Below are 12,732 nucleotides of genomic sequence, written 5' to 3' on the forward strand. Positions count from 1 at the left end.
GAGTTAGAACAAAATTAAATAAAGTACACGTATAATAAAATTAAAAAAAAATGATTTAATTAATAATTACTAGTCTAATTTTGTTTTCTAAAATGCAATATCTTATTTAAAGAAGCCACATCCATTGTTTACACTAAAATACATATACTAGATGTTCGTTAACACAGATAATTTAGAAAAGATAACCAGTGTCAAAAGTTAAATAATTACAAACGTCATTCTCAGAAAAAATTACATATATAAAACAACTCACAATTATACTAAACTCATCATTAAAACTAAATTTGTTTTTTACACAAATTAAATTGTCTCCGAAAAGGGAAAGAAAGTGCGGATTACTCACTTCCATAAATAGCATTTAGTTTCTTATTTTAGGAATTCATTTAATTGATCCATTAAAAAAATATTCAATAGTTATTCTATATTTATACTTTTATGTTTTATTTTTACAATTTATGTACATAATCTGAGCTGTGATCGTAAATTATATTGTAGGTGATTTGGATAATTAAAGATAAAGAAGAAATTGTAGCATTTTATGATCCAAGAAATACAAAGGAATAAGTGATGACATAGCGGGAAGGTCGGAACTAGTTTGGGGTTCCCTTTTGTACGTTAATATAGACACGAAACTAGAGGGAGAAAATGCAGATAACCAAGAGAAAGAGAAAGCGAGAGAAAGGATTAGAAATTTCAAACCCATTTTCTTTCTCTTTGCTTTCTTCAATTCCTTCACATTCTTTTCTTTCATTTTCAACCTTTTTCTCAGATTTATCCACCCATTTTCTTTTCCTTTCAGAATTCAGCTAAACCTTTTTTCACTCATAGCTAATTTTTTTTAATTATTCTCCTAAGATCAAACTTTCTTTACGAGTCTTTACATTTGAGTCCAAGTCTGGCCCCACCATCGGCTTGGTGTTTTTTCTTATGAATTTCTTGAAGCCAGAAAATGGCAACTGAACCAGCTTTAACATTCTCTTTGGCTTCTGTGGTTGAAGAGGTTCTTCAACAGCATGCTAGTCGTTTAGACGCAAACTCCACATCCAGAAAAACCGAAGAAACCTGTATATATAATAATCCTTTTTCTCCATCTTTTCTTATCAATTCCAAGCAATTCATTTTCTTTTGTGTGTGTGTGTGTGCACGGGACACTCACTGCTAATATTATTTTTCTTGGCCAAAAAGGATGTTGTTTTCAACTTTCAACCAATAAACGAATCTTGTTTTGTTGAAAATTTTATTCTTTTGGCTTCAATAAAGGATCTTGATTGTTCCTACAATGATTGTAATGGAAAAAAAAACTTATATATATATACTTTGTTTAATCTTTTTTAGTATTTCAGATTAAAGTTTGTTAACTATATTGGTATCTAGTAGTGCAAGCAATACTTTGAATCTAATTGAAGAACAACACCAAAGACAGATGTTTTCAAGTTTTGTACATTAGTATAATTGCATGAACTATAGAAAACCTAAGTGATATTCAAGAAAGAGTAACATGGATTTTAACACGGATATTTCACGTCGCGTGTTGTAGCCTTGAGAAGGTATGAAGCAGCTGGTTGGCTACGGAAAACAGTTGGAGTTGTTCGAGGGAAAGACTTGCCAGCTGAGCCTTCTGAAGGAGACTTCAGGATTGGATTGCGTAGTGGGATTATCCTATGTAGTGTTCTTAACAAAATTCAACCTGGAACAGTGAAGGTACCGCTTCATGTTAATATACATGTTTGATGTTTCAATTACGTTGACTCCTCAAGTATGCACCCTGTTTTAACATTTATTGGACATTTGGATCTATATGTTGTTAGGTAGTTGAAAAACCTAGTGATTCTGTTATTATTCCTGATGGAGCAACATCTGCATATCAGTACCAAGAAAATATAAAGAATTTTCTTGTGGCTATGGAGGAAATGGGGCTTCCTACCTTCGAAGTTTCTGATTTGGAACAGGTGGTTTTTAATGAGTCTGAAAATTTTCTATTCAGTACGTTGATGGATTCACTATATTAGAATAATTTACATGTAGCACAATGTAATTTTTATTTTGCTTTAACCATTTTTTGGTTTGTGCTTGGTTGTTGTACTTACAGGGAGGAAACTCTGAGAGGGTAGTGGATTGTGTTCTAGAGCTAAAGTCTTATGCCGAACGAAAACTTGGAGGAAGTGCATCTGGGAAATATAGTGGGGTTGCGAATGCAAAGCCACCTATCTCTGCGAAACGAATTACGAGGAAAAACTCAGAACCATTCATGAAGACAATGAGTCCTTTGCCATCAGGGGATAGAGATGGTGGTTATATGAGTGATCCCGGACAAGATCGAAGCGAAAGGGTTAGGAAGCTTTATTGTTTATAATATTTTACTATTTTGTTTATAACATCAAAGCTTTTTCAATTGCTATCTGCAGGCTTCTTTTTCCTTAAATTCACTGGTTCGACAATATTTGTCCGACAAAAATCCAGAAGAAATTCTCACTGTAAGATTCTTTAATAGATATATGTTCGTCAAGTTCTGTTATACATTAGATTCAGAAGAAAAGTTTTGAAAAACAAGTACAGTGCATTATAATATATGTAGCAAAAAAAAAAACATTCGTTAATGATATGAAATGTTTTGCTATAACAGGCAGTGGAATCCTTGCTTAGCAAAGTCATGGAGGAATGTGAACATCACATGCAAATTCGATGTAAAATGGTTTGTGTCTCTCTCTTCTAGCGATGTTCAATTTCATGCCCCATGGCAAAAGAAAGTCACACTTGTTAATTCATGGCAGTATAAAACAACTAGGGAAGATAAAGCACCGTGTGAAACTGAATGTTCAATTTCAGAAGCTGCTTCTATTAATGAAACGGTAAAATTCAGATTCATAAATGCTTTCGTCTTACAAATGTGCAAATAAAAACGATTAGATTGATCATTATCTCGATCTCAACTGCTCTACTTTTTTTTTTGTTTGATAATTATTAAGATGAAAGAAAAGGAAGATGAACATGCTGTACAGGAAGAGCATGATCTACAAGATAAACATGATGTAAAAGATGAACATGATGTACGAGATGAACATGATGTAAAAGTTGAGCTTGACATTCAAGATGAACACAAGGAACAAAATAAACGAGAGGACAGTTGTGAAAAGATGTGCAATGAACATGAAAAATCAATCGACAAAAAATCGATTTCGAAGCAGCAAACTATAGTTGCCCAACAAAATAGAAGCATCCAGGTAATTTTCAGTATATACCAGAATATGCTATTGACTTTGTCAAGGAACTAAAGAGGTAAAAAAACTAATTCAATGGAAACTTTCTCTAGGAATTGAAAAACATTGTCCATCAAACAAAACTAGGAATGCAATTGATGCAAAGTGAACACCAGAAGGAGATCATTAATCTAAGTAAGTTTAATGACAAAATAAACCCGTCTAAGTCAATATTTAACGAAAACATATCAATTATCTAATTACTTGTCTAACCTTAATAGGCAAGCACCTATACAGCCTAACCTGTGCTGCTTCGGGATACCATAAAGTTCTTGAAGAAAACCGCAAGTTATATAATGTAGTGCAAGATCTGAAAGGTGAATTGTAATGATCAAGACTTTATATCTGTGATTAGTCTCCTTGATTGCTCATGTTGTAAATGAGAGTGAAGGTTAAATAAAAATTTCATGTTGTAGGAAATATTAGGGTATACTGTAGAGTCCGACCTTTCTTGGGTGGTCAACCAAGTCATTATAGCTCTGTCGGTAACGTGGAAGATGGAAGCATCTCAATCATAACACCTTCCAAATACGGTAAAGAGGGAAAGAAGACATTTAATTTCAATAGAGCATTTGGTCCTTCTGCAACCCAAGGTTCGTCATAATTTGTCCTTCTTGTTGCTACTCAAGGTTTTGAAAAAAAAAAAAAACGGTTTCTCAGTATGACAACTTCTGTAATTTCCTTCAATATCAAGGAGTTTGATGAAATTGTGACTGTGGCCACAATTTATAACCTTTTTACTCATTATATTTATCATCATTGTGGATATTCAGGAGAAGTTTTTGCCGACACACAACCTCTTATTCGTTCTGTTTTGGACGGTTATAATGTCTGCATATTTGCCTATGGCCAGACGGGATCAGGAAAAACATTCACTATGGTAAAATATTCAAACAAACCTTGTTTTCACCCTCTTATTCAAACAACTTAATTTTTAATGTAACTAAGTATTGATACAGTCTGGGCCAGATGAACTTAACGATGAGACCATAGGTGTCAACTATCGTGCACTGGGAGACCTTTTCTATCTCTCTGATCAAAGAAAAGGTACAATTTCTTATGAAATCTCTGTTCAGATGCTTGAGATTTACAACGAGCAAGTTAGGGACCTACTTATGCCCGATGGCGCTAATAAAAGATATCCTTTCTTTGACAATATACTAATAGAGTTATGTATATATCTTCACCAAATGTTCAATTGTCGATTCTCTTTTCGCTTAATGTAATTCTTGACACCTTCATACGTTAGACATCCGCAATAGTTCCCTTAATGGCATCAACGTTCCAGATGCTAACATTGTTCGGGTTTCATGCACTTCTGATGTCATAAGTTTGATGAACTTGGGACATAAGAATCGTGCTGTTGGTTCTACTGCCATGAATGATCGTAGTAGTCGGTCTCACAGGTAATTAGAAGATTGTAATTGTAAGTTGTAGACTTTAGTTATATCCTCTAACTATTTATGGTATATTATTGCAGTTGTCTTACGGTTCATGTTCAAGGAAAGAACTTGACATCAGGAGGCACAATTCGTGGTTGCATGCATCTGGTTGATCTGGCAGGAAGTGAGAGGGCTGATAAAACTGAGGCTACAGGGGATAGACTCAAGGAGGCTCAACATATCAACAAGTCACTTTCTGCATTGGGAGATGTAATTTCTGCCCTTGCCCAAAAGAGTCCACATGTTCCCTACAGGAATAGCAAACTTACTCAGCTACTTCAAGATTCTCTTGGTATGGTGTTTTCTATTCATTTGACCACATACGACATTTGTTTTTTCTCCTTTTGGCTACTAATGAAGTGTTTTATGGGTCCTAGGAGGGCAAGCAAAGACTCTCATGTTTGTTCATATAAGTCCGGAACCCGAAGCTCTTGGAGAAACACTTAGCACACTCAAGTTCGCCGAACGAGTCTCCACTGTCGAACTCGGTGCAGCGCGAGTTAATAAAGACAATTCAGATGTGAAAGAGCTTAAAGAACAGGTTCTTTGCATTAACTATTTTATCACGATAACTTCAAATTGAATGTTTAGTGTGTTTGAGTATTTTTGTGCAATCATATTTGTCAGATTGCTAGTTTGAAGGCAGCCTTAGCGAGAAAGGAAGGAGAAGCAGAACAGTTTAATAATGGCAATGAAACACCTAAGCATAAATCATATGCATCTTCTCCTCCTATGCATCGGCCTTCCAGTGGTGGATCTCGTAGGCTATCAAAAGAAGATTCTAATGGCCTGGATGTAAGTAATACGTTACTTACCTTAATTCCAGCAATTTGATAAATTATTACGGGATCTCCAACCATGTGATCGGATCAATATCTATTTAACACAAACATTATATTTAATTTATGGAAAAATACCAATAACATATCTTGTATAGGATCAGAAAAATGTTGCTTCAACGTTGAAAGGACAAAGCCTAGATCCCCATGACATGGGTGCCAATTCACCTCAATGGACAACTGTTCCAAGTGAAAGAAAGGAGGATGATAAAGAATCAATTTCTGGAGATTGGGGTGATAAGATTTCGATGAACAGAAATGACAGCATAACTAGTGATGATAGTGTTGTGGGAGCGTGGGAAGTAGAAAGCAAACAATCTTCTCCGAGGTTAAGTCTCAATTTTCTCTCAGAGCCTTCTAAAATATCCCTAGACAACTCCTCTCATAAAAAGGACAACCAAGAGAATGAAGATTTACGGAGACCCAGTTTTGATATGACTACCACAGATGAATCAGATGAACACGAGATTGCTACTGTAACTAGTGATTCTTCTGAGTCAGACTTGCATTGGCCACCACAAATACCTAAACCAATCACCATTTCCAGTGGATTAGGCATTAAAGCAAAGAAAAAAGCAAATCTCAGAACAATAAAGAACCCAGACAGCAGGTAATTTACCCTCGTGGTTACAGTTTATGTCAGTTACTTATTGTAGTTGCATATAAGCTTCTCAGAAGATATTAACTATAAGATTTGTTCATTTGGGTTTCCTACAACCTACGATGCAAATAGGAGTATGATCCCATCATTCATTCCTGCGCCCGTGCCTGTGCATGTGCCTGTGCCTGTGCCTGTGCCTGTTCCCGTCTCATCAAGGAAACAACAACCAGTTACTCAAGGAAGAAAGCTCCCAGGCTCTTCTGATGTAAGGAGAAGATTTGGGAACAGTGCCAAGTGAGAATATGTTGTTCTAAGCCTTTTCTCATTCCTTGCTTCACTGCCTTTGATGACATTTTTATGAGCTAAATCATCATTAAAGATATACTTCACATTCATTTTCTTCTTCTTTAAATATTTATGGCATCAAAGTGATCTTCTAAAGATTTAAGAAACATGAATTGGTTTATGTTATTGTCATCGACTCTGACAGAGAAATCATTTGAATGTTGCAACTCTTTAGCACTGGACCAAATTGATGTAGGTGTATGTCTAGACAATTGAACTGATAGTTTAGTATTTTTTTTTATCTCCTTTTTGTATCTGTAATTTTGTTCAGGAATTGAGGAGAAGAGCTTCTTTCATTTTGCATTCTGGCCAAAACATCAAATCAATTCCTTGAGTTCATGTATTTATTTAGTATTCAATGAACTGTTCTCTACATCATTCATTAACTTGTGTATCCTTGGATGGAAGTATATAAAACTAGACTTGTATAGTGGGGGGACGCATAGGTAAGAATACTTTTACTTTTGTAATATTATATAATTTTTATTTTATTAGAATAACCCTATTATTATTATTCGCAATTTCTTTATTACGCTTTTTTTTTCTTTACATAATTTTCTACCATTTTACATTTCAGATTATTAATATTTAGCGTAAAAACTTTTTTCCCCTTAACATTATAGCATATATTGTTTATATTTTGCCAGTATGTTTATATTAATTATTAGTATTTCTTATAACTATTTCACATTTGGTTATATATATATATATATATATATATATATATATATATATATATATATATATATATATATATATATATATATATATATATATATATAGATAAATCACCAGATTACTACATATTTTTAAGATGTGCATAAATCCAAATTTTTGTTTATTATAATACATTTTAATATATGCTATAACATTATTTTACTATTATATTATATAATGATATATCATAAGAATATCAATAAGTAAAAAAAGTTAAATTTACTTATGCGCATAAAATATAGTATATCAAATCCAATGTTTTAGTTTATTGTAATACATTTTAATATATGTTATAGCATTATTTTACTGTTATATTATATAATGATATATAATAAGAATATCTCACAACTTTGAAAATTTTTGAAGAAGATCTCACAACTATTTAAATTTTAATCTGGATTACTTCTGGTTATATGATTGAAATCTATTACTATCATTTCTCACAGAAATTATACATCTATCACTTCATCTTCTTCGAAGGCCCAAAACAATTTGAAACTCACCAAATTTTCCAATTGAAATAATAAAAACATTGTTATATAAGCTTTTACTCTCTACTCCTTATTTCTTCAACCTCAAATCCTACTTGATTAGCTGAGATTGAAATTGCATGGCAAAATCACTTGTTACAACCTGTCACATACATTTTTGCTGTTCACATAGTATTTTCATAGAAAATAAAGTAAAACAAAGAGTAGTAAAGTGTTATATTAAAGTTAATAAAAGACAACTTAAAAGAATAATTAATTTGATAAACAAATTCATTTTATTAATTTTGGAAAATAAAATGCCAATATTTGTGAAAGTCTTAATAAAAAGTATTTTAATCAGTTTTTTTTTTTTTTTTTAGAATTTGTTACCAAAAATGTTTTCACACTCGTGTTACAATCTTCTGAAGATATTTTTAATTTAAAAGTGTGTAAAATTGTTAAGAAAAACATGGAAAGAACAGGATTACCCTCATTGGTTTGGTAAGAATTTTATGATTTAGTAGGAATATTAGGACAAAAAAGTCATTATGAGATTCCTTCCTGTAAGAAAAACCAAAAAGGACTACTTTGTGCGCGTCCTCTATCTACCAATCAAATCACAGTCACGGAGCAAAGCTCTCTTCTTCTCCGTCACTGCATCTGCCACACTCTTTTTCTCCTCTCTAGGGTTTATCGGCATTTCATCTCAACCTCTTTTCTTCCCAAAATGCCGTCTCCACCGCTTCGGAAATCCAACCGCTAGTGCGTCTGCTTTTGCCGATGTGCAATGTACTTCATTCTCGCTCCTCGATCTACTGCATTTTCATCTCTTACTTAATTTTCCTTGTCATTTCCACTTTTAGACTGTACTCATTCAGTGCTTTATGCAAACCGTTTTTCACACTTTTCCTGTCGTGTTTTTTTCACCTAAATTGAGCTGAATGGCGAACAAATTTCAATAATTCCGTGTTTCTCTTTAAACTACGTTATCTGTAATCACAAATTAGGTGAGACATTGGCTCGCTATTAATTCTTCTGGTGGTGATTTCTCCTGATTTTGATATTTTATCTGAGACACGTGATTTGTTTCACCATAATGTGCTTTATTATGCATCGCAACTTCTGTTCTTCGAGATTTATTGCTTCACACGTTGATCTTATTTTTTATAGTAAATAAATCGCGTCGATTGATATATTACACGTAGATCTAGTAGATAACAGCTAGTGTTTTGTATTTTTATTGATTTTTCCTCGAATTCATTTGGACGGTTAGGAATATCTTATTTGCTGCCGTTCCAGAAATGTTGAATTCTGAACTGAGGTAAGATGAGCAGGACTGAATTATCGAGGACGAAGTCATCGCCGGTTCCATTGGGAACTCTGATTGGCCGTGAGATTCGAAATGGAAGAGTTGAAAAACCTTTCGTGAAGTATGGACAAGCTGGATTGGCCAAGAAAGGAGAAGATTACTTTCTGATCAAGACGGATTGCCTCAGGGTTCCGGGGGATGCATCAACAGCGTTTTCTGTCTTTGCGGTATTATTTCGTCTTCTTGGTTTTCGCCTATATTCACTTAAGTTGATTGACATCGTTTTAGACTTTGGGAAGATTTTGAATGTTGGGAAATGAGAAAAATGGCCTTTGTTAATGTCTTAGTGTGATAAATTTTTATTTAATCATTAATGGGAGAAGAAGAAAAAAAGAAGATAATTTTTTTTTTCAAAAGTAAAAATATCAACCTATGGAGATTAATTTTGTGTAAGTTTTCTCATTTAACTTTTCTATAAACTGGAGTGCATAAATTGATTTTAACCTATGGAAGAAGTTTGATTCATTTTGCGTTTCATGTTTTCTTTTATAAGTATTTATGAAGAACTTTGTCGAAATAAAGCCTAAGTCTGAATTGGTGGTTGGTTCTGAATGGTGCTTTCTCTGGATTAGTAGGTCTCAAATGGGGATTGAAGAGGTTTATGTTTCTCTTTTTTACATGTCTCAGTGATAAAATGGACTGTTGATTTATTCCCACATTGTTACAATATTCATAGGAAATTCTTGATTGCAGATCTTTGATGGGCATAACGGGATATCTGCTGCTATTTTTGCAAAGGAAAGCTTGCTAAGTAATGTTTTGAGTGCAATACCCCAAGATATTAGCAGGGATGCATGGCTTCAGGCCCTTCCACGCGCACTGGTTGTTGGCTTTGTGAAGACTGACATAGAGTTTCAGCAAAAGGGTATGTACGAAATATTCTTTGCTTGCTCCATAGATATTTTGTGCTTTCTTAAGTTGATCTTTTTTGTTTCATCTGCAGGGGAAACTTCCGGAACGACAGCTACATTTGTTTTAGTTGATGGATGGACTATAACTGTCGCATCTGTTGGGGATTCACGCTGCATATTAGATACTCAGGGAGGTGTTGTTTCTCTCTTGACAGTTGATCACAGATTGGAAGAGAATGCGGAGGAAAGGGAGCGTGTGACTGCCAGTGGTGGTGAAGTAGGAAGACTCAATGTATTTGGAGGCAACGAGGTATGATGCAAGCCTTTGTGCTTTGTAATAAAGATTGCTTAAACTTAGTAGTTTTGTCCTGCAAATATATTCATAGGTCGGGCCTCTTCGCTGCTGGCCTGGTGGATTGTGCCTTTCTAGATCAATTGGTGACACAGACGTTGGGGAATTTATTGTGCCAATACCACATGTTAAGCAAGTGAAGGTGAGCTAGTTTCATTCTTATGTTTTTTGTTTGTTGATCTCTATATGAGTTCATAAACATTTGTCTATTGATCTCTCAGCTTTCAAATGCTGGCGGAAGACTTATTATAGCCTCTGATGGTATTTGGGATGCTTTATCATCTAATATGGCTGCCCAGTCATGTCGGGGTCTGCCTGCAGAGCTTGCTGCAAAACTAGTGGTTAAGGTGACGATTTGTTCAGACATTCTTCCAAAACTTTTCAGGAATGGATGTCCAATATTTAGTATATTGTTTGTTGTGTTCCTTTTTCCCAGGAAGCTCTAAGGTCAAGAGGCCTGAAGGATGATACAACCTGCCTTGTTGTAGATATTATCCCTTCGGACCTTCCTGTATTGCCACCAACTCCAAGAAAGAAACATAATATGCTAACTTCGCTTCTCTTTTTTGGGAAAAAGTCTGAGAAAACAGTGAACAAAGCTACCAATAAGCTTTCTGCAGTTGGTGTTGTGGAGGAGTTATTTGAAGAGGGTTCTGCAATGCTTACTGAAAGGTAAGTTCTTCCATTTTGGAGCCTTTACGATTACTGGCTTGCACGCTATTTCTTGAAGTGCAATCAACTGAACTGACAGATGAATGAAATGATTCCCTTGACATGTGGGTGTATATGCACGAGTAATTCTTAAATTCTATATTTTCTTAAAATGCAGGCTGGGTAAGGATTTTCCGCTTAATAAGAATTCTGGCATTTTCCGCTGTGCGGTTTGCCAAGTGGACCAACCCCCTGGTGATGGCTTGTCGGTGAATTCTGGACCTTTTTTCTCTCCTGCATCGAACCCATGGGAAGGCCCATTCCTCTGCACAAATTGTCGGAAAAAGAAAGATGCCATGGAAGGAAAAAGGCCCAGCAAAACCACCCTTATAGCATAGTAATTATCTAGTATTACAGTAACATAGTAAATATTAGTATAATTTTTCTCTGGCAGTGTGAGCATGGTTGATTTTATATTTGCGGTGATTGTCATAGATGTGTAAGAAATGGGTTGAGAATTGAGATAGGTCTAGTAGGTGTTTTGGAGCTTGCTGTAAGTTTGATTCTGGCTTTTTGCTCAGCTGTTGGACTGACTGACAGAACAAACAATTTGTCTCTGGTAGATAAAAAAATTCTAGTGGAATGTGCTAACGGCTTGTATTTGTAAGTAACTGAAGCTTTTGTGGCTGCCTCTCTTTTGAGAGTACTTCAATGCTACAGCCCAAATGCATTTGTCTCTTCCAACCTGTGTTATACAAATACTAATATATATCAATTGTATCAGAATCCGGAGGCTGGTATTCTTGTGAACCCCCTACCCCCAAAATGCTTAATGGACTGTCGAACAGGATAAATTGGTAAAACAGTGTTTGATTTTGTTAGAAATAATAAAATACTTTCTTGGAAGTGTTGAGTTTGTTGGGTTAGAAGAACAAGTGGACAAAATTGCTACCGATGACAGTATTGTAATTTGATGCCACCGATTGTTTACAAATAAGTGTTTTTATGGAGGTCTTTTAACAGCTGTTTTCTCAAGTTATTTTCTTTGGTGGTTTAGAATGATTTGACATCTTGGAGGAATAAATATTATAATTTTATTTAAACATTACTTTACCTAACGGGCATGTTCACCCCAAAGTCTAAACCACGAGTACTTTTTCGAAAATACAATAATAAAAAAGAAAGAAGGGTATGCTTTTATTATAATACTGTGTCATATGTAGCATTCAAACGGTTTAATCTAATATGACTTCACGACTTACCTAATAAAACTATACCGGTAGCCTGATTTATATTTTAATTGACTTCTCATTTCGAGGTCTTATTTACTCTTATATCCTATTATTGAAACATTTTACTGGTTTAATAACATAATTTTAAATGTAAAAAATTTAAAATTAATTTTTTATTTAGTTATTAATGAAATTGGTTTTAATTTTAAATATAATGATTTGATATATAAATTAAACGTTTTGTTTGTTTTAATAGAAATATTATATTTAACTTTCGTAAATGATATACAATATTATGTAAAATAAATGGATTCATAAACTTACAAATCGGTTCAATTTAATTCTATTTAGATTGCATTTTATGATATAATTAAATTTATCAAATGCTATTTCAAACGTAATTTTATGTTTTAATTTAATTTACTTCTAATATTGGACCTGTTCATTAAACTAACCCATTTTCTTAGTTTGTCAAAAATGTATGAAATGTGGCACATCTAAAAGGCATTACGTTTTAACTGGTGAAGACATTTTTGAAATATGTTTCTGTATGTTTTAATCATAATTTCACATCCTTTATTAAACCTCTAAACAATTAACACTTAA

The 12,732-nt window shown here is 33.9% G+C and overlaps 2 protein-coding genes across 3 annotated transcripts; both read left to right on the forward strand.

Annotated features, from left to right (window-relative positions):
- The first annotated feature begins 666 nt into the window (after nt 1-666).
- Nucleotides 667-6,918, forward strand: LOC106757000 (kinesin-like protein KIN-14I). Its single transcript, XM_022779369.1, has 19 exons — nt 667-1,064; nt 1,538-1,701; nt 1,809-1,949; nt 2,090-2,329; nt 2,406-2,474; nt 2,624-2,692; nt 2,772-2,849; nt 2,967-3,221; nt 3,311-3,392; nt 3,479-3,574; nt 3,674-3,850; nt 4,031-4,137; nt 4,217-4,395; nt 4,502-4,663; nt 4,738-4,991; nt 5,077-5,240; nt 5,327-5,494; nt 5,637-6,148; nt 6,272-6,918. The coding sequence occupies exons 1-19, from the start codon at nt 950-952 to the stop codon at nt 6,435-6,437; spliced, it is 3,198 nt and encodes a 1,065-aa protein (XP_022635090.1). The 5' UTR covers nt 667-949; the 3' UTR covers nt 6,438-6,918.
- A 1,330-nt stretch (nt 6,919-8,248) lies between these two features.
- LOC106756692 (probable protein phosphatase 2C 5) lies at nt 8,249-11,690 on the forward strand. 2 transcript variants are annotated; one of them, XM_014639223.2, is made up of 8 exons: nt 8,249-8,460; nt 9,006-9,207; nt 9,734-9,905; nt 9,984-10,201; nt 10,278-10,385; nt 10,465-10,590; nt 10,680-10,915; nt 11,073-11,690. In XM_014639223.2, coding segments are annotated over exons 1-8 (1,284 nt in total). In that variant the 5' UTR covers nt 8,249-8,458; the 3' UTR covers nt 11,293-11,690. The 2 variants fall into 2 exon arrangements, with proteins under 2 accessions (XP_014494709.1, XP_014494708.1); XM_014639222.2 differs by having other exon boundaries at nt 8,250-8,460; nt 8,945-9,207.
- Nucleotides 11,691-12,732: the final 1,042 nt, after the last annotated feature.

Source organism: Vigna radiata, chromosome 3, assembly GCF_000741045.1.
Source record: "Vigna radiata var. radiata cultivar VC1973A chromosome 3, Vradiata_ver6, whole genome shotgun sequence".
NCBI classification, from domain to species: domain Eukaryota; kingdom Viridiplantae; phylum Streptophyta; class Magnoliopsida; order Fabales; family Fabaceae; genus Vigna; species Vigna radiata.

Bases quoted from the DNA above. Each gene is read 5' to 3' on its own strand.
- LOC106757000 (XM_022779369.1), top strand. From the start codon at position 950: ATGGCAACTGAACCAGCTTTAACATTCTCTTTGGCTTCTGTGGTTGAA. The intron at 1,065-1,537 runs GTATATATAATA...CGCGTGTTGTAG, and splicing joins CAGAAAAACCGAAGAAACCT to CCTTGAGAAGGTATGAAGCA. The intron at 3,575-3,673 runs GTGAATTGTAAT...TTCATGTTGTAG, and splicing joins TGTAGTGCAAGATCTGAAAG to GAAATATTAGGGTATACTGT.
- LOC106756692 (XM_014639222.2), top strand. From the start codon at position 8,998: ATGAGCAGGACTGAATTATCGAGGACGAAGTCATCGCCGGTTCCATTG. The intron at 9,208-9,733 runs GTATTATTTCGT...TCTTGATTGCAG, and splicing joins CAGCGTTTTCTGTCTTTGCG to ATCTTTGATGGGCATAACGG. The intron at 10,916-11,072 runs GTAAGTTCTTCC...CTTAAAATGCAG, and splicing joins TCTGCAATGCTTACTGAAAG to GCTGGGTAAGGATTTTCCGC.